Source organism: Anser cygnoides, chromosome 1 (genome assembly GCF_040182565.1).
Source record: "Anser cygnoides isolate HZ-2024a breed goose chromosome 1, Taihu_goose_T2T_genome, whole genome shotgun sequence".
NCBI classification, from domain to species: Eukaryota; Metazoa; Chordata; class Aves; order Anseriformes; family Anatidae; genus Anser; species Anser cygnoides.
In genome coordinates, this window is record NC_089873.1 from 1,859,375 (window position 1) to 1,882,526 (window position 23,152).

General features: G+C 48.4%; 1 protein-coding gene across 4 annotated transcripts in view; it reads right to left on the reverse strand.

The window, feature by feature from the left end:
* NET1 (neuroepithelial cell transforming 1) overlaps positions 1–23,152 on the reverse strand; it is a 49,980-nt gene that overhangs the window by 20,233 nt on the left and 6,595 nt on the right. The window contains exons 1-2 of one of the 4 annotated variants that reach the window (XM_013185451.3): positions 15,860–15,963; positions 3,528–3,594 (exon numbers count right to left, since the gene is read on the reverse strand). In XM_013185451.3, the coding sequence (XP_013040905.3) occupies positions 3,528–3,594; positions 15,860–15,948 (156 nt within the window). In that variant the 5' untranslated portion in view covers positions 15,949–15,963. Of the gene's footprint in view, positions 1–3,527; positions 3,595–4,961; positions 5,039–11,232; positions 11,265–15,859; positions 15,964–23,152 lie in introns of those variants that run through there. The other 3 variants (XM_048062590.1, XM_048062589.1, XM_048062588.2) reach the window with 3 other exon arrangements.

Below are 23,152 nucleotides of genomic sequence, written 5' to 3' on the forward strand. Positions count from 1 at the left end.
GGAAAAAAACACGGGTCACGAGCATAAATTGGTCACCCATGAAACAAGCACTCGATTTTCGTCCTGTGCCTGACCCTTGTTGTTCAAAACTAGGGAAGGAGCAGAGTCCATCTTCTTCCACTTCACTAAGAACAGAGGAAAAAGAAAACAAACTATTTTGTGTTTTTGTATTGGCCTGCACGTTGTTCGCTTGTTTAACAGACTAACCACTGAACCATTCCCATTGAAATGGGAAGAACCACCTCTCTGCAGCTGCAGAGGGAACTACTAACACAAGCCTATTCTGAAAACTGAAAAAAAATTCTTTTTTTTGTGCTCTGCTAGCCCAGCAGCTTGACTTTCTGTCAGAAGCAATTCCTCTTTTCTTAGAATTTATTAATCTATTCATATAACTTGAAAGTTTCAGCTTTAGTAGAGGTTTGTCATCATTGTAAGTGTGTTTAAAATGTTTGAATACAAGCATTCAAATTATTTTTAAGCGCTGACCAGCCGAGTTTACATAGCTCCTTTGAAAGTCTGATGCTGTTGAGGGGATGTCCAGCCTCCCTGGAGGGCTTCAGAAACCTGTTCTCTTGTTTGCTCGTCCTTTCATATCGAGCATTTTTAGGCTCCAAGGAGTCTTCTCACCCGTCCACGTTATGCTAACTCCACCATTTAACTATTAAATTAACACGTGTAATGCTGAGATACAGAAGCTCACTCACTAATTTCTTATATTTTGTGTTTTTGTGATTTTTTTTCCTAACCGATCAAACGAGCTAAAAGAAGTGGATTCAATTTCAAAGTCCTCCGATGACTTCAAGCAGCGTTTCTGGTTTGTACCTGAGAAGACAGGACAGTGCCCCTGTCATGTCACTGAGTCCCTTTGCTAACTACCGAGGAAAAAAACTCGCACGTTAGGCATTCTGTCTGACCAAATTTTAGCACTGTCACTGCATTAATGGCCCAGCACACTCCCCGCTTTTTGAACAGACCTTTGGCAGGCTTGAGAACATATGCAAACGCAGACATTTGTTTTTCAGGCTTAGTAAAACATTCAGAGTTGGTTATTTACCAAACCCTACAATAAAAGACTGCTGTAACCACACCTTTTTGGTCTGCAGATTATTTTTCCCATATGTAAGGCGAGGATATTAGCATCTATTTAACAGAAGGGAGCTTGCAATAAAGACAAAGACACCACGCCTTTCTGGTCGGAATATTATTCGTTCCTTATGCAGGCAAGGATATTAACATCTTTACCATAAAGCTCCAGACCAAAGCCCAGACACGAAAGGGAGGCCAAAGTTTTGTTTTTAAACTGGCTAGACTTATGCAATAAGTATTGCATTGGCTGGACCCCATTTCCTTTGCCCAATATAGTTTCATACAAGAACGTAGACGTTTGAGTACAGAGCCAGCTGTATCATTCCTGCGTGGTGCCAGAACAGAAACAGATTCCAGGAAAACTGCCTCTTCAGACTGCTCAGACCTGGGCGTTTAAAGCCACACGACAGAAAAGAAAGCGCTACGGTGCCGTTCGCTCGCGTTTTTGAGACGGTCACAATCAGCGATGTGGCACGTTAACCTCCTCACGAAACTCCAGTCATGTGGAAAAAGTTACTTCTAGGAAAGTTATTAAACTGTAAAAACCGTGAGACCTGATTTTAAGCTCTCAAAGAGGTATTGTAAAGGAGAAACATAAAAAATGCTAAGCAGGAGGGGGAATCTAAATATTTTGTGACTTACTTTAGGAGACCTAAACAACGCCATGAATGTGGATGTTAATTACATTTCAAGGGCTCCGATTAAAGCTCCAGGAGCTTGGATTTCGGTTTGCAAGCAGTTCCCGTCAGCTAGTTTTCCTTACGCATATTAAGGGCTTTTGCATGAAAGCAGGAAATTTTTTTTGGTTAGGAGTCAGTCTGGTTTTTTTTGCCGCTTCTTGCTCACCTGAAGTCAGAAAGCACCAAAACAGCATCGCGACTGTTAAATCAACAACGATCAAGCGCCTGTTTCTCATAAACACATCCTTCTTAACGGAGAGGAAGAAAGGAAAGCGACCAGGAGTAACCTTGCTCCCAGTCAGAAGCCATCCTGAGGATGTTTGAACCCAAACTGTGCTCGTCTTTTCTTAGGACTGTGCACAGAACGGGCACCGGTCCTCTTTAAACCAACCTGAAAGGATATTTGCCCCGTTACCCACTATCCCTGAGACTCAGGCCAGGGCTTACAGGCTTTGGGCTGAAAAGCTGCACAAACTACGGCACGAAGAGCTGCTGTTTGTGACTGGCACGCGAGTAGTTGGTTATCAGGGGGAAAAAAAGCCTCTTGTGCAACGCACATGGGAGAAATAACACCAGGAAAGGTACACTTCTGGCTTGCCCACGGGCTGCTGCCGAAATACAGCGCTTTGGCCATAGATGGCTTTGCTGATAGAGCACAGAGTTTTCAAGTTTTAAATAATATAATTTCTAGGGCTTTGTAATATTCGAACGTGTAAGTCCAATGTAGCTGTAGTCACCAGATGAAAGTTTCTAAAATTAGGCAAAACACATCTACAAGCGCTTACGGTTTTGTTTTATCCCCTCCCACACCGGACCGGTGTTCGTGCAGCCTCAAATCTGCACATGACTGCCCTTCGAGGCACAGGCAGCGAAGAGCCTGTCCCAACGCACGCTCTCACAAGAAGCTCCAGCTGATTTTAGACGGGATTTCCTTCATAAAAGGTGCTCCTGTCCTTTTCCCCACCCCCAGACGTTCTCACGCCCTTCCTTGTGCCGGCGCTGGCATCCATACAGCTCGTGCGGTCAGCCGGCTCAGCTCATCCCAAACACTTTGTTTTCCTTTTGGTAAAGCAAGTTTTTCAGCCACATCAGTCTCGCTGGCTGATGATGGGATCACCGCTTCCAAGGGCAGCGGGGTCAGGTCAGCTTAGGCTGCTCATGAAAATGAGCTTTAAGATAGGCCAACATTTATACACCCAGCACCTCCTTCAGCTGAGTAATCGCCTCCAAATCCTCAGAAGACAGACTTCGTGATGAAGCATTTAAGAACAGAAATCCAGTGAAGGTTCTCTACCAGCACCAGAGGCTGGAGCAAGATGTGAACCACCTCCCTTCTTGATGCCTGTTACGGGATGGAGAGAAGAGTCCAAGGCTTTCAGCACTAAGGCCACACATATGTTCTGGGTAGTCTCTATACCAATAAAATACAGATTGCTGTATTTAAGGAAAAAAAAGGGTTTCCTTTTATACCATGCTTTACATCTCGCTATTGCAGTGCCAGCTTAGTTAGCAGGACTGCTGAAGCACATCAGAAAGTAAGAGGTCTATGAAGAAATCACAATCACAGCGTCCAGGATATCCTGTCTTCTCTTAATCCCTGTGTGCAAAAAGTACCCTCCAGGTACAGCCTCAGTGGCTTAGGAAGTATCTGCCTAGCCAGGGAGCGAGAGGAATGGGCTGATTTTCCTGCCCCTCCAAGCAGTGGGACCTCCACGTTCCTATTCCTGCTTTTGTCACAAGCACCACCAGGAGTTTACTCACCAGGGTGAAGTCCCAGTGTGGTCCTGGAGTCAGAAACGTGAAAGAGCTGCCTCGTCTCAGAGGATACCTGCGGGTAGAAAAAAGGATTAAGGTAAATGACGTATAGGGGTGCTGTATTAATTGATAACCTACACCTGTTCTCCACAGCTTCAATGGTATTGTAGGCCTTCAGCTCCTAGCCCAGAAGTCTTGAAGACAATGATGTAGCAGTATTTGGGAAGGAGAGACCAAAGGGTTGCCAGTATTCCCTGGGACGATTGCAGGTGGTAGACCAAAAATCCCATTTTATTACAGTAAGCAGCACTGTGCAACAAAGGCAGGCAGAACCCTCCCTGCCGGGCCCTACAGGCTGGTCAGGAAGAATCTCTCTCTTCGACCACAAATCTGCCAATTATTTTAAATCTGACCAAGAGGAAGGATAAAAAATAATAATAATAATAAAAACTAATCGTATCGTGACCTCATCTTCCAAGGTTAATGAAGCTGAAATGAAAGGAAGCAACAAACTGCACCTTCGACAATGCAGCCTTGTAGTTTCCCATAAAATCACAAGCAGGAATTGAGTTGTGGTCTTTCATTAAGTCCCTCTCGATCCAAGAAAGTCAAACCACCAGAAAGTAATACATACAATAGAGCGTTTGTATAATCCTTGCTCTTTGAACAATGGTAAACGAATTGCCTTATGCAAGTCATTTATTGTGCTAGCACGGAGTTAAGCAAACAAGTTACGTTCCAGCTTTCACTGTCTGGTGGACTTAAGGTATGTTTCCAGCAACAATTTTTTAAAGCTTATTCTGGCCCTAGCGTGGAGAAACATTTTTGTCTGTCATTGGGTTTCTGCATGTAGAATTTTAGTACCAAATGGGCCACAGGGTTTTTTTTTCAAAGGCAGCCAGCTGCATCACCAAACCAGGGGGAAGATTTCCCCTCTGCTGTCAAAAAATCAGACAGAAAAGGCATCTCCCCGCCAGCTGCACCTTTCTTCTTTGTTCAGAGATCCCCCAGGATTTTCAAAAACCTGGAAATAATATAGGAATGCAAATCCTTCCGAGTTTCAGAGGACTTACACACCAGCATTGCTGGAAATTCATCTCACGGAGTATTAGTAGCGCTTCACGTCAGCAACTTTCCGTATCAGGAGAGAAAAAGCATTTGTCTGTAAAAGGTTTGTGCAGGGTGCGGTGTTCCGGATTGGTATTTGGAAAAAATAAGTCAACCACCCAGAAAATACTTTTGCGCTCCTACCAGCCGATGCAGAGCACCAAGATAAATGTTTCGTGAAGTACATCTTACTCCAAGAAAGACGTGAAAGAGTACAGGATGCTTTTGGTGACGAGGCAAATATTTTATGCAGCAGCTGTACGCTATGGACGTTACACGGGTGAGATTTTTAGCACTTTCCCCCCCCCTCCAGAAGCGAGCTTCTGTGCTGACCCTTTGCTTAGGATACTCCTGTTAATCCAAGCGACGCCGTATGGTACTTTCTGAGAAGGCATCTAACCAAGTGGTGAACGCCCGAGCTGGTTCTGTGCTCCTGCCCCCGGGAAGGCAGCACATTTAGTTTCTTGAGACGACCCCAAACCTCTATCAGGCACCTGGAACCACGATGATGAAACCTCTACGTGCAAGAAGGGCCTCCTCCTCTCTTCCCTCCCTGTTTGGGGTGAAGGAACGGGGCTGCTGGCCCTAACAGGCTGGAGCAGAGGTCAGCAGACAATGCTGTACTTTGATCCGGATGGGGAGTGAGAGCTGTGGGGCTGCCTGAGGAGGTGGCGTGGAACAGGAGCGACAAACACGTCCCCGCGGCTTCTGGGGAGGCCGATGTCCCCTCGGGACCTGCTGAGGGAGCATTTCGCCCGTGCCAAGGGTTCGTGCGAGGCAGCGGCAACGTGAGAGGTGAAAACGCTAAGTGAGCAGCAGCTACAGTGGAAAATCTGGAAGCTGGAACATTCAGAGTGGTTAGAATACTACATATGCCACAAATATCTAAATATATAGATACATAAAATACCTGGAATATATAAAAAAATAAGCTGTTTCAAAACGCCACATGCACAAATTACAATTTACATAAACCCAGAGGAAAATATTCCTCAGACCGCACCGCTTTCGGTACCTTCGGATCAGCCAAAACCTTTTAACATAATCGCTTTGTCTGTGAGAGCGCTCCAGAAAGGAAAGTGGCATTTCCAAGAGCTGCATACTAGGACGCCGGATGGAGAAGAATCCTCTAGAAGGGAACATTCTTTGGGATTTATAAGAGTACATACCGCTCGGGGAGAAAAAAACCTGGGAAGGAGCATTGGATTTCTTTGAAATTTAAACTAGAGTTTAAAAGCGAGTTTTTCTCTCACGAGAAAGAAAAATCCTCGCTGTTTAATCCCAACCTGCTGAGCTGCCCAGACCAAAATTTATGAGTTTGATTAAACCTTCCTCGGCTGCAGCTAGAAAAGCGGAGAGCTAATTAATGGTCCGCAAACCGTGCCCTGCGCGGCCAGACAGAGCCACCAGGCTCAGTCGAAGGCGGCAGCTTTCTAGCTGAGAAGCAGGAGCACGAGTTTATTCCACGGATCTCGATCTCCGGCAGCAGAGGTAGCCAAATGGCGGCCTGGAAGCCACGCGAGGCTTCAGACCGTCATCCCAGTAGGGATGGGGGCTGCTGCTGCTGCCCTGCGGGTGACAGAGGGGCCGCCGGCACGGAGCTGCCGCTGGGGACAAGCGGGACAGTTTGGCCCGTCCGTGTCCCTGCATTCAATTTCCAGCCCGAAGGGATTTTACGGGGTTTAATCAAGTACGCCTTTTCAAGAAAGCTCAGATTTAAAGGTATTCTGTACAATCATCGTGTCCTCGTGGGTTTAACGATCGCTGCAGATTTCCAGTTACTGTCCAACACATCTCATTTCAATTAGAGAGCCGTTAAATAGGATTTTAATCCGAAGCAGTGTTTTGTTTTGGCCTGCACGTTATAAGGCAGCGTGCCTCACTGGGCTGCCTATCTACGCAGCATTTCGTTTCCCGCCTCTGCTCGAGCTGGGGTAGGAATCACCAGGCTGACTGTGCAAGATGCACCCTGGCCTCCCCACTGCCCTTGGATCAGGATTTTCTCAGGGTCTCTTGGGAATCTGCCTGACAGCACCTTCCAAAAGCCAGCCTGCGGGGACGATCAGCCGGGTGTTAACATCTCCAACGTCCACTAAGAGGACTCAATCAAGAGAAGGGGGCAAAGTGGAAATCAGAAACTGCTTCTTCCCATGTGCTGCCAACACCTCTGATGGTGTGGGGGCAGGAATTCCCTCATTTGTTGGTATCACAGCCACTTCCCAACTATCTTTTGTTGATAGGAACCTTTTGTGGTGCTAAGAGCCCTTACTGAATCCCCTTCCTTGGCAAGTCTTTGGCCAAACAGGGAGCTGCCATCTGCCAAGAACTGTCCAGAATGGCATGCGGAAAGACATCGAGGGTGGCAGACCTTGTGTGAAGTGGGGAAGAGACATTTAGGAACAAAGTCCTTTAGGAAAGTGGCCTCCAAAGCCTCATCACGCATCGTCGCGGCACCCCCTCCCCAGTCACTGCTTGCTATCCAAGCCTCGATGAGGTACCCACTGGGGCAGAGACGATCGCGATGGCCGTTGGCAGAAAATTGCTCCATTTTGTCCTCCGGATCTGCCCGGAGCTTATTGCTACGGCCTGCAAAGCTCTCCAGGAGCGCAGAGCCAACCGTAGCCCGCATGTACGATGTGCAAACAGACGACTCGCGCCTGCAGCGCTCAGCCGGGCATCCCTCGCAAGGTCTCTCAACAACGCGAGGATGATTCTGGTCAGAGAAAGGTCGGTGATGACCGCAGGAGAGGGCCTGGAAGTTTCACCTAGCGCATCGCACTACGCAACGTGAAAAGAAGCAGGGCTGCGTGACGGAGCTCCGCGCTGTTGGGCATTGCTCAAAACACTGCGTGATTAATTGGAAGAAGCGCAGAGTGGCCGGGATGTAATGTTTTAGCTCCTGAAGACAGCAGAATAAAGCACTGCGCCGGTGCCAACACTTGGATGTAGTTAATTGCTGTGTTTACAGCAAAGCTGTTGCAACAGCCCTGTTGCAGGGACATCCACAGAAATTCCTGCTGTGTCACCCAAACGAAGCCTGAAGTCGGGCTCTGTCATTTCCTGGGTTTCTTAAAAAAAAAAAAAGATTCTTCTTGATAGACCATCTCCAGAGTCATTTTCTTGTTTATGACAGGAAGAGCAGAGAGACAAGGAAAAAGGCTGGGTCCTTATCTCACCAGGACTCAGGCAAGCAGAAAGAGTTAATTGTAGCTAGCTAACGCCTTTCAGCAATGAAGAACTTCGGGGCTACGAAGAAGATTGCGCGAACAGCCGAAAATAATTTTCTAGATGTAAAACATTGCGGCAACACGTTGGCAAAGAAAACCTCTCCGGGCCAAAAGCAGGGGAGGGGCAAGAGCATTGAGACTGTACAGAAAGAACAAACAATTCTGTTTTGGTACCCTCTGTTTGCTTTGAGAAATGAATGTTCCAGGCTGCTTACCAGCAAGCGATGATACTGCCGTCGTGCCAAGAGTAAATCTTTCCACAGCCTGCTAAAATCAAGACTGCCATGTTGGTGGTCCATAAAGAGGTTATGAAATATTTCTAAACTGAAAAAAAAAAGAGCGTGTGCAATTTATAATATTCTCAAGCTGGCCTGCAAACAGATTTAGGAAACCAGCTTCTTGCTGGAAACTCCGGAGCCCCAAACCTGTTTGGCGACATAGCAGGGAAGGAGATGAGGCCCCAATAATCTTAATAGAGGAAGTTTGGGTGATTTAGTAGATAACATTTTGATAAAGGCGAGCGGGCAGGCTTCCATTGTTTCACAGCGAAGCCAGGCTCAGGAAACAGTCATTGTTTGCCGCCTTCCTTGAATAAACACCGGGAGCCTCTCACTGGCACAGCCCCGCGTGGATGCAGCAGCAAGGGCAGCAGGCACGCAGTTGAATTTGTCCGCAGAATTTCATTTCGTGGTTGCTGGTTCCCTTCAGAGCTCCATCCTGCTTCAAGTTCGGAAGGGAGAGGTAAACAGCAGTGAGAAAAACACCTAGTCTTAAATCACTTTATCAAAAAGCCAACGTTTCCGTCAAACAGTTTACACCGTGTGGCTTCTTGGACGTCTTTTTATTGTTTGCCTTATGCAGAAACAGATTTTCTTGTTTTGACTTTTGCTTAAGTTTTTGAGGAAGAATAAATGAGGTTTTAGGGGTAAACAAGAAAAGACAAAAGACATCCACCCAGGGCACGCTGGAATGGATGGCCATTAGTCAGAGCAGAGGACAAAGCACAGAAGAGCCTCACTCATCAGGTTAGGGCGACTTCCCATTAGTGCTATTTGAGACGTTTCTCTGCCTTGTTACTGTAAATCCGCACAGCCTAGTCAGCATCATTCGACAGCCTGCGCTCTTTTTCGACTTATTTTTGATGACTTATCCAGGAAACTGCAGAAACGCTTTGATCTGGCAGTTCTCTTCACTTTCTGAAGTTCCAAAATACATTCTTCAGACTGGGCAGCAGTTGTGTGTTTCCTTCCCCTCTGACTTCCAACTCCCCTTTTTTTTTTTTTTGCTGTGTTTTCAGTGCAAGCTGTTCTTAAATATAAACCACTTGTGCCAGTTAAGTACTAAGATGGTGAACGCTGCAGCACCAGGTTAAAAGCCTCTTTCCAAACAAGCCAGCCCCGCTGCTGAACCCCATTTTGAACGACAAGAACAGAAAGCTCCACAAAGAGCCTTTTGAATGTTAATGTAAAGCTTTTCTGTAGGGGGGAAAAAAAAAAAAAGCCTCAGGATTTCCAACTTAATATAGTTAATATTTCCACTTCAACAATATCCAGAGGCCTTGGCCAGCACGAGAGGCCTCCCAAGCACTGTGCAAACAAACGCTGAGTAAGGGCGCTTACAGCACTGCTTGTCACGGTTCCTTATCTTGAAAAGCTCCAGGGTGAAAGCCTTACTTGGAGAAAAACCTATTGAGAGACATTTTAAATGTCTAAAAGCCGGGCAGAAGAACTCCCTACTTCAATGGCCGCGAGGAAAATGGTGCCGACGAACTCCGCGTGGAGTTCAAGTTTGCGGCCTGCCCCTCCATCGTTAACGCTGCCTCGTCAGTGCTCCCGCTGCCAGCGGCGCGCAAAGGGAAGCGGGGTATGCGCAGCCCCAATTACACGGGGAGCAAAAGCACGACGACGGGCTCGCTCTCTGGAAATGTGCTTTCAGTAAGCTGCAATAAACTTGCTGGCAGCAGCAGCGTCGCGCTTCGCAACACCGGTGCAATTAGTAACTCTAGCAGCTCTCAGACACGCAGGGCCGGCAGCGAGCGCGGCAGCGGTCGGAGCCCCTTCGAGCCATCTTGGACGGGACCGAGCCCCGCTACTGCTCAGCTGAGAACTCCTTGTACTTTGTCAGACGCTCTGGAATAGCTATCATTTCGTTCTTTTATGCTGGAACAGCCCCTAAAGGAAGCGCCTCCAGACACACTCCGGGCAGGTTCGAGCTATACAAAGAACATTTAATTCGTAAGTGGTTTTATGAAGTTCAGTGCAGACTGCAGGGGAAGCCTGGTTTTCCATTTTGGAAGCGTTTGCTCCTTGCAGCTCGCAGCGGATTACTGCAGCTATTTGTCTGAAGAAGCAATCAATGGCAGCGCTGAACGCGAGCAGATAAGCGCCGAGATTACCCGGGCGCTGATATCCTGAAATAATCACACGTCTGACCTCCGCCGAGCTGCACAATCACAGGCTCTCCACGGCCAACGCAGCAGAGCCTGGTTTCATCTGAGGAGCGGAGTGCTATCTTTTCACCACAGACTTCCCTTATGACCCAAGCATCTTCCTTCCAGCCTGCCTCCAGACTTCCCGCCCCAGCCGCGTGTCTGCTCCCCGTCAAAGCCCGCGAACGCCAAGCTCCCAGCGCTGTCGCTACGGCTGGCGGCCCGACTTTTCTGCGGGAGAAGGAAAACTGGACCTGGCAGCACACGGCCAGGTCTCCTCTCCCCCCGAAGTCCCACCCCAACCATTTTCCAGCTGCTGAGATCACTTCGACGCTCACGCGCAGCACGTGGGGGCATTTGCAAAGACCCCTCTGGTGGGATTGACGTGCTGCAGCGCACCATCAGCGGGGCACCGAAATGGAAATGCTTCACAATAAGCCTTTTGTGATGATTATTTGTCAGAGCGCTGTTGCAACGCTCGAGTTTACAAGGTGACCGTGCAAACATTTGCGTTGGCCCAGCGGAGATAGCAATCACGAGCCTGGCAAGGAAAACCTTTGGTCTGCTTTGCGAGCTGGCGCGCCGAGACAACGCTCTGCGCCTGTTCAAGCCACCTGCAGCCACGGCCTAAGGTCACCCCTAAAGGCGCACACAAAAGCGGCGAGGAACTGATGGCAACACCCCACAAGAGCCCACGCTGCCACAACTAAGCTGGGAGCACAGGAGCAGCGTGGCATGGCTCTTAAAAGGCACGGGAGGGAGCCGGCAGCTCTGCAGCCCTCAGCACCGACACCTTCCCGGCCTCAGAGCATGGGCAAGAGCAGCTTCTCCTCCACGTGGCACGCGGGGACAGAGCCGCACAAAGAGCTCTGGCTCTGCACGCAGGTGTTCTCGCTTGCAAGCACGTCAGAGGGGATTAAAGCAAGAATCTGTCATTAGAAAGAGAAACCTTGCATTCCTCTTCATGAAGGCCGAAGGAGGGCTCCCGACAGAACAAACGCCTCCCGCTGCATGATGAAGCACACGCTGCGTGAAGTCCGTCTGCCCGCATCACGGAGCTATTTGCGCTCTCCTTTCCAGAGCTATGATGTAAATGCTTAAGCAGGGGGGGGAGGACTTTAGGGAGAAGCAGTGCAGCTGCCGACAAAATATTTTGCTTGTCAGCAGCCATGCAAAGGGGCTCTGGCTGCTGCAGGGCTGTCTCCAGCAGAAGGGCAGATGGCGCAGCCGTCGCAGCCCCAGCTCGTGAGCTGCCAGGTTTCGTGCACCGGGCTCTTGTCAATCAGCCCTGCGGGCCGCGCGCGGCTTCTCGCACCGACGGCGGGCCGCAAGATAATCCTCGCAACCAAAAAGCAGCAACAGGAATATAAGCACGCCACCGCCGCATGCCGAACCTCGGCTCCCCTCTGCCTGCTGTGTGCGCGGCCAGGCTTCATCTCATCTGTCAGCCCCCGATGGGAGGCGGCCGCCCAGGCTCCCCTGTCACTCCCGCAGGGGCTGACACCTCCGGCCAGGCATTTTAAGCTGCCGTGGCCGTGCCCCGGGGGGCGCCTCTCCTTCTGCATGACTCCACAAGAACCCTGGGTGAGGCTCAGATTTAAGCAACTGGCTTTTAGGTGACCGGAGTTAGGGGAAACGAAGCTCCCGTGCGGCGTTCAGGAGGCACCGGTCGGCCAAGTGTCTCGCTGAAGCTCAAACGTAGACTTCTCAGCGATTTTTCTCAGAGAAAAATCAAAAGTAGACTTCTCGGGACGCATCGCCATGAAAAATCAAAGCGGACTTCTCAGTAGAGAGACGTAAACTTAATGTCACCAGGTGATACACCACGAGCACACAACTCAACACAAATAAACGTTTCCATGTCTGGAGCACGTTCAACGAGGAAAGGGAAAGGAAGCAAAACAATAACCCTGCTTACAGAAGAGCACCGTGTCATAGAGACTAGACCTGATAAGGACGCTTTTGCCGTGTTTTCATGTACCAAAGTCAAGGCCGCCATCTCTGCACGCTTTAACGAACCGCAGACCTTTCCACATTACCTCACCTGACGGTTAATCCTACAAAACCACGCTCCCGAGGGCTCCAAGTGAACTTTCAACTTTTCGAACGTTTCCAGGCAGGGAGCAAAAGGTTCCAAGTTCAGCTGAAAGTAGCTGCGCTTAAAATACAACTATTTCCACTTAATATCGCCCCCGGAGCCCCTTCCCCTCTGGTACCTATTTCGAACGCTCCCAGGGGACAGCGGTCGGGACAGAGGGCTAGCGGGTGCCCAGAAGCCATGGGAGCGAGCCGCGCCGCCCGGCAGCCGTGCCAGCCCAGGAGGACCTCGTCACTTCAAATCCAGACGGCTATTTCGAGTTCTTGTGGGAACCAAGCTCGATCCAATAAATATTACAAGCCATCACAAGAGAACAGTCAGGAAAACATACATTTTAATGCTGACAGGCACAAACTTTTCTCTTAAAATAAAATAAAAAAAAACCCTAAGCAGCTATACAAACAAACGTTTCTGCTGTATGTTTTTCGCTTTCCTGCGAACCGTGTCTTTGCAGCCCCTGGTGTGAGAGCAGTTCTGCCCGTTGTAGGGCCCAAGGGCTGGATCAGCAGTTAACAGGGCGCAGCAAGTCACTGCACGGCCCCCACACATTGCTGCGCCCTGCAGAAACACGAGCTGGTCCCATTGGTGATTCAGGTGGGCTTGCGCTCAACGAAACACAATCATCTGCTTAAGCTGCACACGTGCATATAAAAAAGTTACTAAAACCCAGCTGAAATGGGGTTGCTCGCCCGTAGTAGGACAGCTTTTTTGTTCTACAGGACTCCAGCAGAGCTCGAGGCTCTCAGGAGAGCAGGGGATCCGTAAGAGCAGCGGTAGTGCCACGTGTGTGTTTGAAGGAAGCCTCCTACCCTTTGCTACAGCGCCCGCGCGGGGACTCACCAGCACAAGATGAACGTGTTCGTCATTATTTATGATTCACGAGAAAAGCAAACCGACTAAACCACAGGACTTGGCTTGAGCTAATCGAAGCCAGCACTTTTTGTCCTGCTCGGGGCAGTTCTGCAGAAGCGCTACAACACAGCTGGGGTGGGCACAGAGCGATGCGCACCCCCCTTTTTTGCCCATTTTGGAGCTGGTGTAAACAACTGGCCCACGACAATCCTTGCCAAGAGCTACCAGAGACACAAGGTGGAACTAGAAATAAAAGTTTCCAAAGCCCTGGAAGAGATTTACAGGGGGGCCACTAAGCAGACAACCCCAAAACTGCTGGAGATCAGGGATGGTACGGGAAAAAGGAGCATCATAAACACAGTCCTGTTCCTGCTCTTCCCTTAGTGCCCAGAAACAGCACATTAGGTCAGAGGGACACTCAGTCTGAACCAGCTCTTATGTTCTTAAGAAAGTTCACCTCCTCCTCCTCATCTTTGGCCGGGCTATAAAAAGATGCCCCGCATTGCTCTGGAGGCTGAAGGCGATTAGCGCTGATCCCACGCGGGAGAAAAGACCCAGGGGAGGGAGAGATTGGGGCGGGCAGGGTAAGCCAGCAGCAGTCTAGGAACTGCTAGCCTAGTTCCTAGACTCCAAAAAAAAAAAAAAAAAATATTGGAGCTGTAGGAAAAACAGAAAAGGAGACAAGAGAGAAAATAATGAGAAAAGAGCAAGGAGTGAGGAGCTGGGCAGGAAATGGCTGCAGGGTGGAGCTGTGTAATGTAATGTCTATACAATTTAAGGGTAAGACTGTAAGAGAAACAGACCTCAGTGAGTGGGTGGCAAGGCAGCCCTGAGTGACTTCACATTTTAAATATTTAAACATTACAAGGGCTTGAAGGTGTACTTTGCTATTACAAAAGGGATTGTTTAATGCTTTTACTTTTTGAAGGGACAGTCCCTTTCATTCTTTTCTTACTAAATGTAAGGATAAGTAAACACATTTAGCGCCGATAGCCCAGGCAGCTCTGCAAGCCAGTGACAAATCGACCCGTGCCGAGTTGATATAGGCCAGCAACCACCCCGGGAGAATTTATTTTCACAAACAAGGCTCGCAGTGTTTTATTAAATTCATTTAAAGCACTTTACCTAGCGCACCCTCTGTGCTTAGGCAAGGCACTTGTCTCCTTTCAGGGAGACCACCTCTCTTCAAACTATTTTAACCTTTAACAACCTTTCCCCCCGGGGAATTTGGAGGCTGCAGCTTCACTTCTCACGCAGCATTTTGGGAGCTTCGGCAGTGGGGTACAGCCGAAATCGGTCCAAAAGGCTGGTGCCTGTGCCTGACCTAAGCCTCTAGCCCTACAGCTCCCACCATAAAACCACGGCGATGCTTCTCAGTCCTCCCTGGAGGTGTTGAGGAGCATATCTCACAATGCTTTGTACCCTGACCCTCTGCTCCCTCCCGCCACTGGGAAAGCACGAGGGGAGTATCAGCTCTGAAAAGACTCGGTTCCAGTCCTGGAAGGCAATTTCCAGTTGGAGATCCTTTCCCTTCTCCTCACCTGGCCAATTTAGCTCGGTTTGCATATGCACGGCAGCAGAGATGGGGTTAGACCTCAGTGCTCGTGGTGGAAACGGCAGCTTCTGACTGATGCCGTTTGGGTATGTGGCCACGGGAGCTGCAGAGGCAGTGGCAGATAAGGAACAGAGTAACGACAGGCCTGCAAGGAGAGCAAGAGAGCTTGAAACTCAGACAAAACAACACAGCGAGGGATTAAGAAATCAGGGAAAATGCAGATACTGCAGTAGACAAGGAACCGCTGCCTCCAGGGATAATTTTATGGATGCTGGCAGGGAAAGGCCGCTGCTCGGCGGCCAAGGCAGACGCATGAGCTAGCATGATGAGAAGGGGGAGGAGAGCTCAGACACGAGTCTCTAATCTCTTTCCACGGGAGAAGTACAAATACACCTGAAGTCTGTCTTCAAGCCTTAAGCAGAGCAGGAATGAGGTTTTAATACAAGCATTGTAGCCGTTCCCAGTTATTACAACAAACAAACAAACCACCCACACACAAAATAAACCTCTCAGTGCAAGGGAAACAAACAGCACCTCACCAGAAAGAACAGCCAGTCTTTAGAGGAGAGAAAGTCTGCTAGACGCGACCACAGGAAACCCGTTATTAAAGCTCACTCGGCTCAAGCAGTGGTTATTCATGTTGTGGAGAACATTCTTGGACAGTTAGTACAAAGATTACCGTGTCTCTCCTAAAGATTATCCTAAAGCAACTCTTTACACAAAGAGAGTTGAGATTGGTTCCAGAGCAACCCCAAATCCGCCCCCTTCCGTGTACGGATCAGTATTGCAACGGCCCCGCCACGTGTGCTCGATGCAAAGAGATGATCACGGGCAAATTAAATATCAAAAACCACCTGGGGGATGCTTTAGTCAGCTGAAATTGGAGGCAGCAACACCCCACGTTACGTTTTTAAACTGGGCTCAGTAAAGAGGGCCTGATGCACCGATAAGGACCGTTGCACCGACAGCACCGCGCATCTCAGCACTTCCCCTGCTACGGAGATCGCTTCTTCCCCACCTGTTGGTACGGCACAAGTTAAAACACCGACCCATCTGAGTGATAAAAAGCACCTCAGGGAAGGGGACGTGACACCGCCGGCAGCTGGCAGGCTTCTAGGCGGGCGAGCCAGAGGCCGGGCTGTGTTGTGGTTAGCAGACATCTCGCTGAAAGTCAGCACTTCTGCAGCAGCCTCCGTCTGTCGTTAACTGCTCCGAGTTTCGGGGCCAAGCCCTCTGTAAAACAGTTACAACAACATCAGCTGCTCAGACCCGCTGCGGAGCTTTCGGAAGATCGCCGTATGAAGTGCAAAGTCCCACAAAACTAACACAAACAACAGTCGTGGAGGACTTTGAGTACGGGCCGCTAATTAGCGAACGCTTCACAGGGCTCTGGGTGATGTTTTCCAGCCAGTTTCAGGGACTCACGAACACAACTGCCGTGAAAAAACATAAACATGGAAATTCAATCACTTTGGCTCGCTGGGAAACCTCGCAGCTAGAGGTTTAAACTGATACAGAAGCAGTTATAACAGAGTCTTAAGACCTTTCTTTATGCGTGTGTGGGTGGGAAATGAGCTTAACCCTATGCAACAGACTTCTGTGGTCTCTCTGATGCTGAGACTAACATATCCTGGGCTGTCAGCAACAAACCCGGAACCACCCAGGCAACTTCACAGAAGAGCTTTTAAGTGAAGAGACAGGTGATGAACGCTCCCAGCCCTGCTGTGTTCCTGCTCCAGACCACCCACGTGCCCAACTGGCTTCACGTGCTTTGGTTCCCCGCTCACTTTCCTCCCCCCGAGTCATTTTAGAGCTCACCGAGCTCAAGTGGTTTAGGAAAAGGACACGGTCAGCAGACAGCATGTCATGAAAGATTATTAATTGTGCGGGGAATGGAAAAAGGACACTCATCGGTAGTAGTCAAGAAATTACTTCCCTTTATCCTGGGTGGGGAAGCACTAACCATTGGACTCAGTGAAGTTAAATTAATTCCAAATGTAGCCCAGCCGGTCAATTTATTGTAAATATTAAGCCCCAATTTAAACACTCGGGTTGTGCCTTGGGGTGAGAGTGAAGGGAGAAGATCTGTTTCCCAATCCAGAGGTGACACCTAGAGGAAGAGGATTTCATTGCGTGCTTGACAGTTCTTGAAGAGGCTGAAAAAGGAGTAAGAAAGCTCTGCCTGAAGCCGCATTTGCAGCTGTTCTGGAGTCCCTGCTTTCATACTAGGACATTTCCCGTGTGTGCTCCAACACAGGAGGACAACAGAGCAAGAAGAAAGCTGCTGGTGGAGAAGAGAACGTACACTGCACAGCATCGGTGGGATGCAAATGGTGCTCAGCTGCCTCTGGGATGGCAGCCCAGGAGGGCTCAGGCCCCCCAGCAGCGGGTGAGCTGGTTTATTGGCTTATGCCCTTCCCAACAGACCTTGCCTCTGTTCCCCAGACTCAAACTCCACACATTTTTCTTTTTAAATCTCTCTCCCCCCACTTTACACACCCTGAACTGCCTCAGCCACGGAGGTGGGGATAAAAAGACATCCAAGCACAGGCCAGCTCCAAAATAAGCCATGCGACTTCACTGCCAGTCCCTGGAACGACTTGCTAAAACACGCAGGGAAACTTTAGCCAAGGTTGTTGTTCCTCCTCCACACGAGGCAGGGCCGCCCCAGATTTGCAATTCTAATCACGGTACTAACTTCGAGCCTTTTTTGGTGTCTGTTTGCTACGGCTTCACCAAAACAAACATCGAGAATAAAGGTGAGCAGCAAAGCATCCAAATAGGGCAGGGATGAGGGTTGCAACACGAAGCCTGCAAGACCGTGGCTGCACAGACGTGCTTTACACCCCTGCTCGCGGGGGTAAATGCCTCTTTTGGAGAAGTTGTTGACAAGCACGGGGTCCTGCGCAAGGAACAAAAATCGTCTTGTCCACCTGGGACCCATCCAAGCATCTGACAGGCCTGAAATAATCTGTGCCTTTTCCCTCCCTGTTAAAAGGCTGCTGGGAGGGTGTCCGTCCCAGCCTTAATTTCTGGGAAGACTTCAAAGTAACCCTAAATGAAATTGCCTGAGGAGGGCAAGGCACCAGGAAGCCAAGGCCTGTGATCAAGCCTGCCTTCCTGACCATTTGCAGGTAAAGTTGAAGGTTTGGTCAGACAATTGCTTGCAATTATGTTAAACATGTAATAAGGTACTTCCCCTCTCACCAGGATGTGGTAACTGGGGGACCACCAGCCCCACGGCACCGCGGCGTTGAACAGATTTGCTGACAGCCTGCAATTCCTGGCGCGCAGACACTGCAGTGCTTTACGCTTCTCACAGCAAAGGGAGGAGGTATGACTGAATCAACAAAGCTGCAAAGCTTAAATGGTTAGAAGTACAAGGTAAATGTTCAGGCAAGTCGATACAATGTGAAATTGTGGCCGCTTTCCAGGGACTGCCGAAATTTGCCCTGCTGAGTACAAAAGCCGGGAAGCAAAGAAGATGTGCAGCTAGGAGGACGAAGTTAATGACCATTTAAAACGCTATTTGGAAGCAAGTCCCAAACCATCACCTGCTGTTTTCTCCAGCTCGCTGAGTATGCTAATGGTGCGTCAGGGTTTAGTTTGGAAGACCAATCTCATTCCTGAACTCACGCCTGCAGCCTTTGTGTTCAGGGCTTGCCAGGAGGTGACAAAGTCACACTCAAACTGCTGCCCACGCGTGGCTGCGAGGACCAGCACAAAGCGTCAGCTTTCTTCTCCCACCACATTTACCAAAGGCTCGCTTCTCCATGGCTCTCCACTGCATGAAGGATTATTTCCTAATCCGCAGTATTTTACAACTCCGCTTTAGCATGGAGCTGCCTGTAGCTTGATGTAGCCGATGAAGTAATTCCTGCATTCACTTACGTGTCAGGTTTTTAGAAGACCCTTCGATTACAGCAGTAAAGGCACCAGCTTCGCCTTACGGACACTAAGTAGGGACCCACACTGTGTAAAATACACTATCTTCAGGAACAGCTCCACTGCAAACACGACTACCTGTTACTTGAGTGCAGAGTTTTGAAATTCAAATAAGGATTCGGCATATTCTGAATGCTTATTTCAGCTCTCAAAAAGCAGACAAGCATTACCAGTATAAAAGGAAGACAAGTGATGAAATTTCATCAGGATCCCCAGGAACTGTCCATATGAATTTTTAAGTACTGTCTAATCTTCATTCCACTGATTTATAATGGGGGGAAAAAGGCTTTTTGATCCTCGCTAACTGCTTTACCTCAGCAGCAGCATCACCAGGAGTTCCCTCCTCATGAATTATTTTTTAGGGAAAGTTTCATGAAATGATTTTATTTCTCTCCCCCCGCTACTTCCCAGTCTGTTCATTTCTTGCTATCACATTCCTTTCTGGGAAGAGTTCTTCCTTCCACAAATTATTCTCAGGGCTGCCTTATCACTGCTTTCCTTTCTAAGGCATTTTGAAATTTTCCTTTAAGTTTCATTGCTGCAGGGGTTTGACATTCACCAGAAACTCCGTGTTTCCTGCTGTTTCTTCAGAGCAAGCACGCAGATGATAACGGATTCAAAGCTGATGCAGAAACGAAAGCATAAAACATGCTGGCAGATCTGACAGGAAAGGAAGAGAAGGGAGGAAGGGGAAAAAATGAAGACAAGAAGCATCTTCAGCCAACTGATAACAGAGCTAGAAAACAAGCATTAATGGTAAGGGTGAAGTTTTTCCAGTATCCAGAGAGGAAATCCTTGCGAGTCAGCCAAGATGCGAAGTTACTGTGACTTGCAAATGGACCGGCACTTGAAATGAATCCGTTGGACGAAGCACTCTAGGGTAAAATCCTGTAATAGGGTAAAATCCGGGAATTTACCAGGAATTTTGCCATCAGCTTCAGCGAGGTCGTATATTTATCTGCACACTGCTTTAAAAAAAAGCACTAAGATTTAAGAAGAAAAGCACTGCTGAAAAGCCCACTAAGTATTCCTAAAGTAGAGAAACCAAACAGCAAAGACAACTCCTGAGCACAATAAGGTCCAGAAGAAGTTGGCTGATTCCAGGTCCACCCCAGCTTTAAAACCTCAGCTGTCTTTCACCAGCTGGCCTAGTTCAGGTACTTTCAGAGGTTCCCGAGCTGTTTGCTTACTGCCACAAACAGCAACATCCTCTACAACCACCAAAAGACACCACTTCCATATAAAATATATTTTTATATAAAATATCTACATTCATTGTTACATAAAAATATTTACACGCACACTTTAAAATCAGATAGCCCCAGCTGCCTTCCTCCAAGCCTCCAGCAAAGACGAGCCCCTATTTGGGAATCCCTCGTTTATAAAATTAAGTTAATGAGCAAGCACTAATTCAAACAATGATCGTCTTCCTACAGAAAGATTCACGGGCTGCAACCACTAAACATGCACACTAAAGCAGTCTAAACCACGTCTCCGTACTTCTGATGTCAATAATTATATTTCTCGTCTTATTGCAATAAAAGGAACTGCTCCTGTGAATGGGAACAGCTTGGCAGATTCATTACTTCTGAAAAGCCGAAGGGGACTTCAGCAAGTGCAGGACTTCTACGTTGGCGCTTCTCAAAAACGGTCCAAGACGTTTGTTCACATCCTTCCACGTATCTGTGGTTCTCAAAAATTCAGCGCTGAGGAAGAAGAAACATTTTAATACTAACGGGCAGGGTTTTACCGCCCAGAAAATTGAAACCTGAAGTAATTAAGCAAAAGCTTTGTGTTATAACAGAAACCGGAAGCCTTGACATCTGCTGTGATGCCAAACTGAAGAGCAGCACTTGCTCAGTAGGAAAGGGAACGATACAAACCCCTGAAGGAGTGCACGGCCCTGACATTTGGAAGCTCGACCTGACAGCGGAAGCTGAAGATGTCCCATAAATTCTGTTAACGGGACAGCAGAGCTGTCTCCTCCTCTCAGACACATGAACGCCTCTTCTTCAGCCCGTACAAGCTTGCCTATCCACATGACAGGCAATTTCGTAGGTTAACAACAATCCTGCCCCTACGTGACATGCCCAGCACTGCATTAAACTCCCTCGCATCCCATTTCTGCAGAGAAGCAGAAGGGCTTCGAGGCTGACAGTTTTCCTCACCCCCCTCAGCAATTTGCTAAATATGCAGGGAGGGAGCACCACCTGTGGCAAGCGTTGATCCCTGCTGGTCCTACGGCAGGCTTGGAGATTTCACCAACAAGAACATGAGGTTTGCTGGCTACCACCCGGAAACCCGCATGCCAGCATGTGAAAATGAATGCCAGGTGACTCGATAATCAGAAGCTTCATGGGTCCACCTGGGCAGGAAAGGATTTTGCAGGCAGTTTTTGCCTTTTCCATTGCTACTTCGATTTAGAAAATGCTTTCTCAAGCCAAACCAACTTGCCAGTTCTTTTCAATCTGAGCTCTTGAACTCTGGAAACAAAACTGGAAGTTTAAACTTCCCAAGAGGGAAGGGCAAGCAATGGGAGCTGGTGGAATATTTGAAGCTCAGCGGTTTCAAGGTTTTTGTGTGAAGCTAGAGTAGTCAGGGAAGGAGCTACACCCTGAGTCTATGTTGGTTTTACATCTGCTTGGCACCACAGAAAGCACCAAAGCACCAGGATGTTGGTCTGAAGCGCTGGCTCCTCATTCTGGTTAGAGCTCAAGTTCTTACAATCCCTTCTCACCCACCGGAGATGCGAGTACAAGGCCTGCTACATTTCTGGAGGTGAGGAGATTACAAGTCAGGAGACGAGATGACTTCGGTATGACTTGGACCTCATGCTTGAACATGTCAAAATCTTCTCGTTCTTGCAAAAAAAAAAAGTCTTTGGGGAAACAGATAGAGCCTTCCCCAACAGCTAAACTCTGCTCACTATTTGGATATACCAGGCCTTTATCGCTGATTTAACACTTTCCCTGACTTTATGTAAAGTAAAGACCATCTTTATGTTGTCTCAGTCTCCTCTGATGCACCAGAGAGCCCACAGGATGCAGTCAAGACACGCAGAGTCTCCTCCTCAACATAAGATAACCGAGGAAGATGCCTGCGTTGCGTCTCATTTCTAAGAATTCAGTAAAATTATTCTCCTTGTTTGGAGTCCATCCTCCCCTGTCCAGATCAGCAGGACTGTAAGAATTAGTTTATTTTTCTCAGCCTGTCCCTGCAGAAGCAGCACTACTCGTTTCATAAAGCTCTTTACATTTTACTGAGACCAACTGTGCCACTGATTTTCACCTCTTCTTTCCAAAGCATATTTCAGATCAACCATCACAACCAGCATCTGTTAAACGTGTGCAGTCTGCAGCAAGAAGGCACGAAGCAGACATTTTGTAGGCTCCACTGCATTGCTGCGTGCAGTTGCAGAGAACGATGCCCCTGTTGTATTCCTATCCACACACAAAATTGGTGTGAAAGATTGTTAAAGTGCTCTTTCCAAAATGACAGACTGGGATACCAGGAAAGGGATGCTTTATCTCTGCTGCAAATGCATGTGATAAAGCGTTTCTTTTTTTTTTTCCTTAAGAAAAACTGCACCTACGTGTAAGAAAGAACCAGAAGAGTGAGGTCTTCTGCCCGTCCCACCAAACCACGCCACTGCTGTGGGCTCACACCAACCTTTGCCTACACTAAGGCTAGAAGAGATACGTAGAGTTAAGAACATCCCTTATGGTGGAAGAAGTACCTTCAGCACATGGAAACATCATTTCACTGGGTGCCAAGGCACCGAAGGGATCATTATCATCAAGGGGCCACGCTGACAGGAGAGATGCTAGCCTTATCTTTTGACTCACAGGCCTGAAGCTGGCTGGGCTCGGCCAAAACGTTTCATCTTCCTCCACCGCGAGCTACTTATCTGATGGGTGCCTTCTGCAAGGCATCTGCGATGAGCTTGCCCTGAAAATATTAATTGCAGCACTAATAGCTAGGATTAAGCAAATGGATGCTGAGGATAATCATTTGTGAGTAAAGATAATTATTTGGTAAGTGCAGCATGACTTCTGTTTTACAAGACAATAACGAGTCAGGCTATCATCAGCACATAGTAATTAAGAGAATTAAGAGACTGGTGTTGCTCCCAATCAACGTTCACATAAAGGGAAGCTGAGTGCTGAAAGCTGCCCTCGGTTTTAATAACTGCCTGGTGGCATTTGCCACGGAGTTTGGGAAAGCAGCAGCGCCGCGTTTTAGAAAAAGCAAGTTTTGGGAAACTTCCTTCGTTTCCAGCACCTCCAAGCACCCAGGCACTGAGCTGCACTGAGCACACCGTGGATAGCTCCACAGGTGCTATCAGCATTTCCCAGATATTTATGTAGAGGCCACTGAAAGTGCACAAAGGGTGAACTTCACCTTGTTTTACTCATTCTG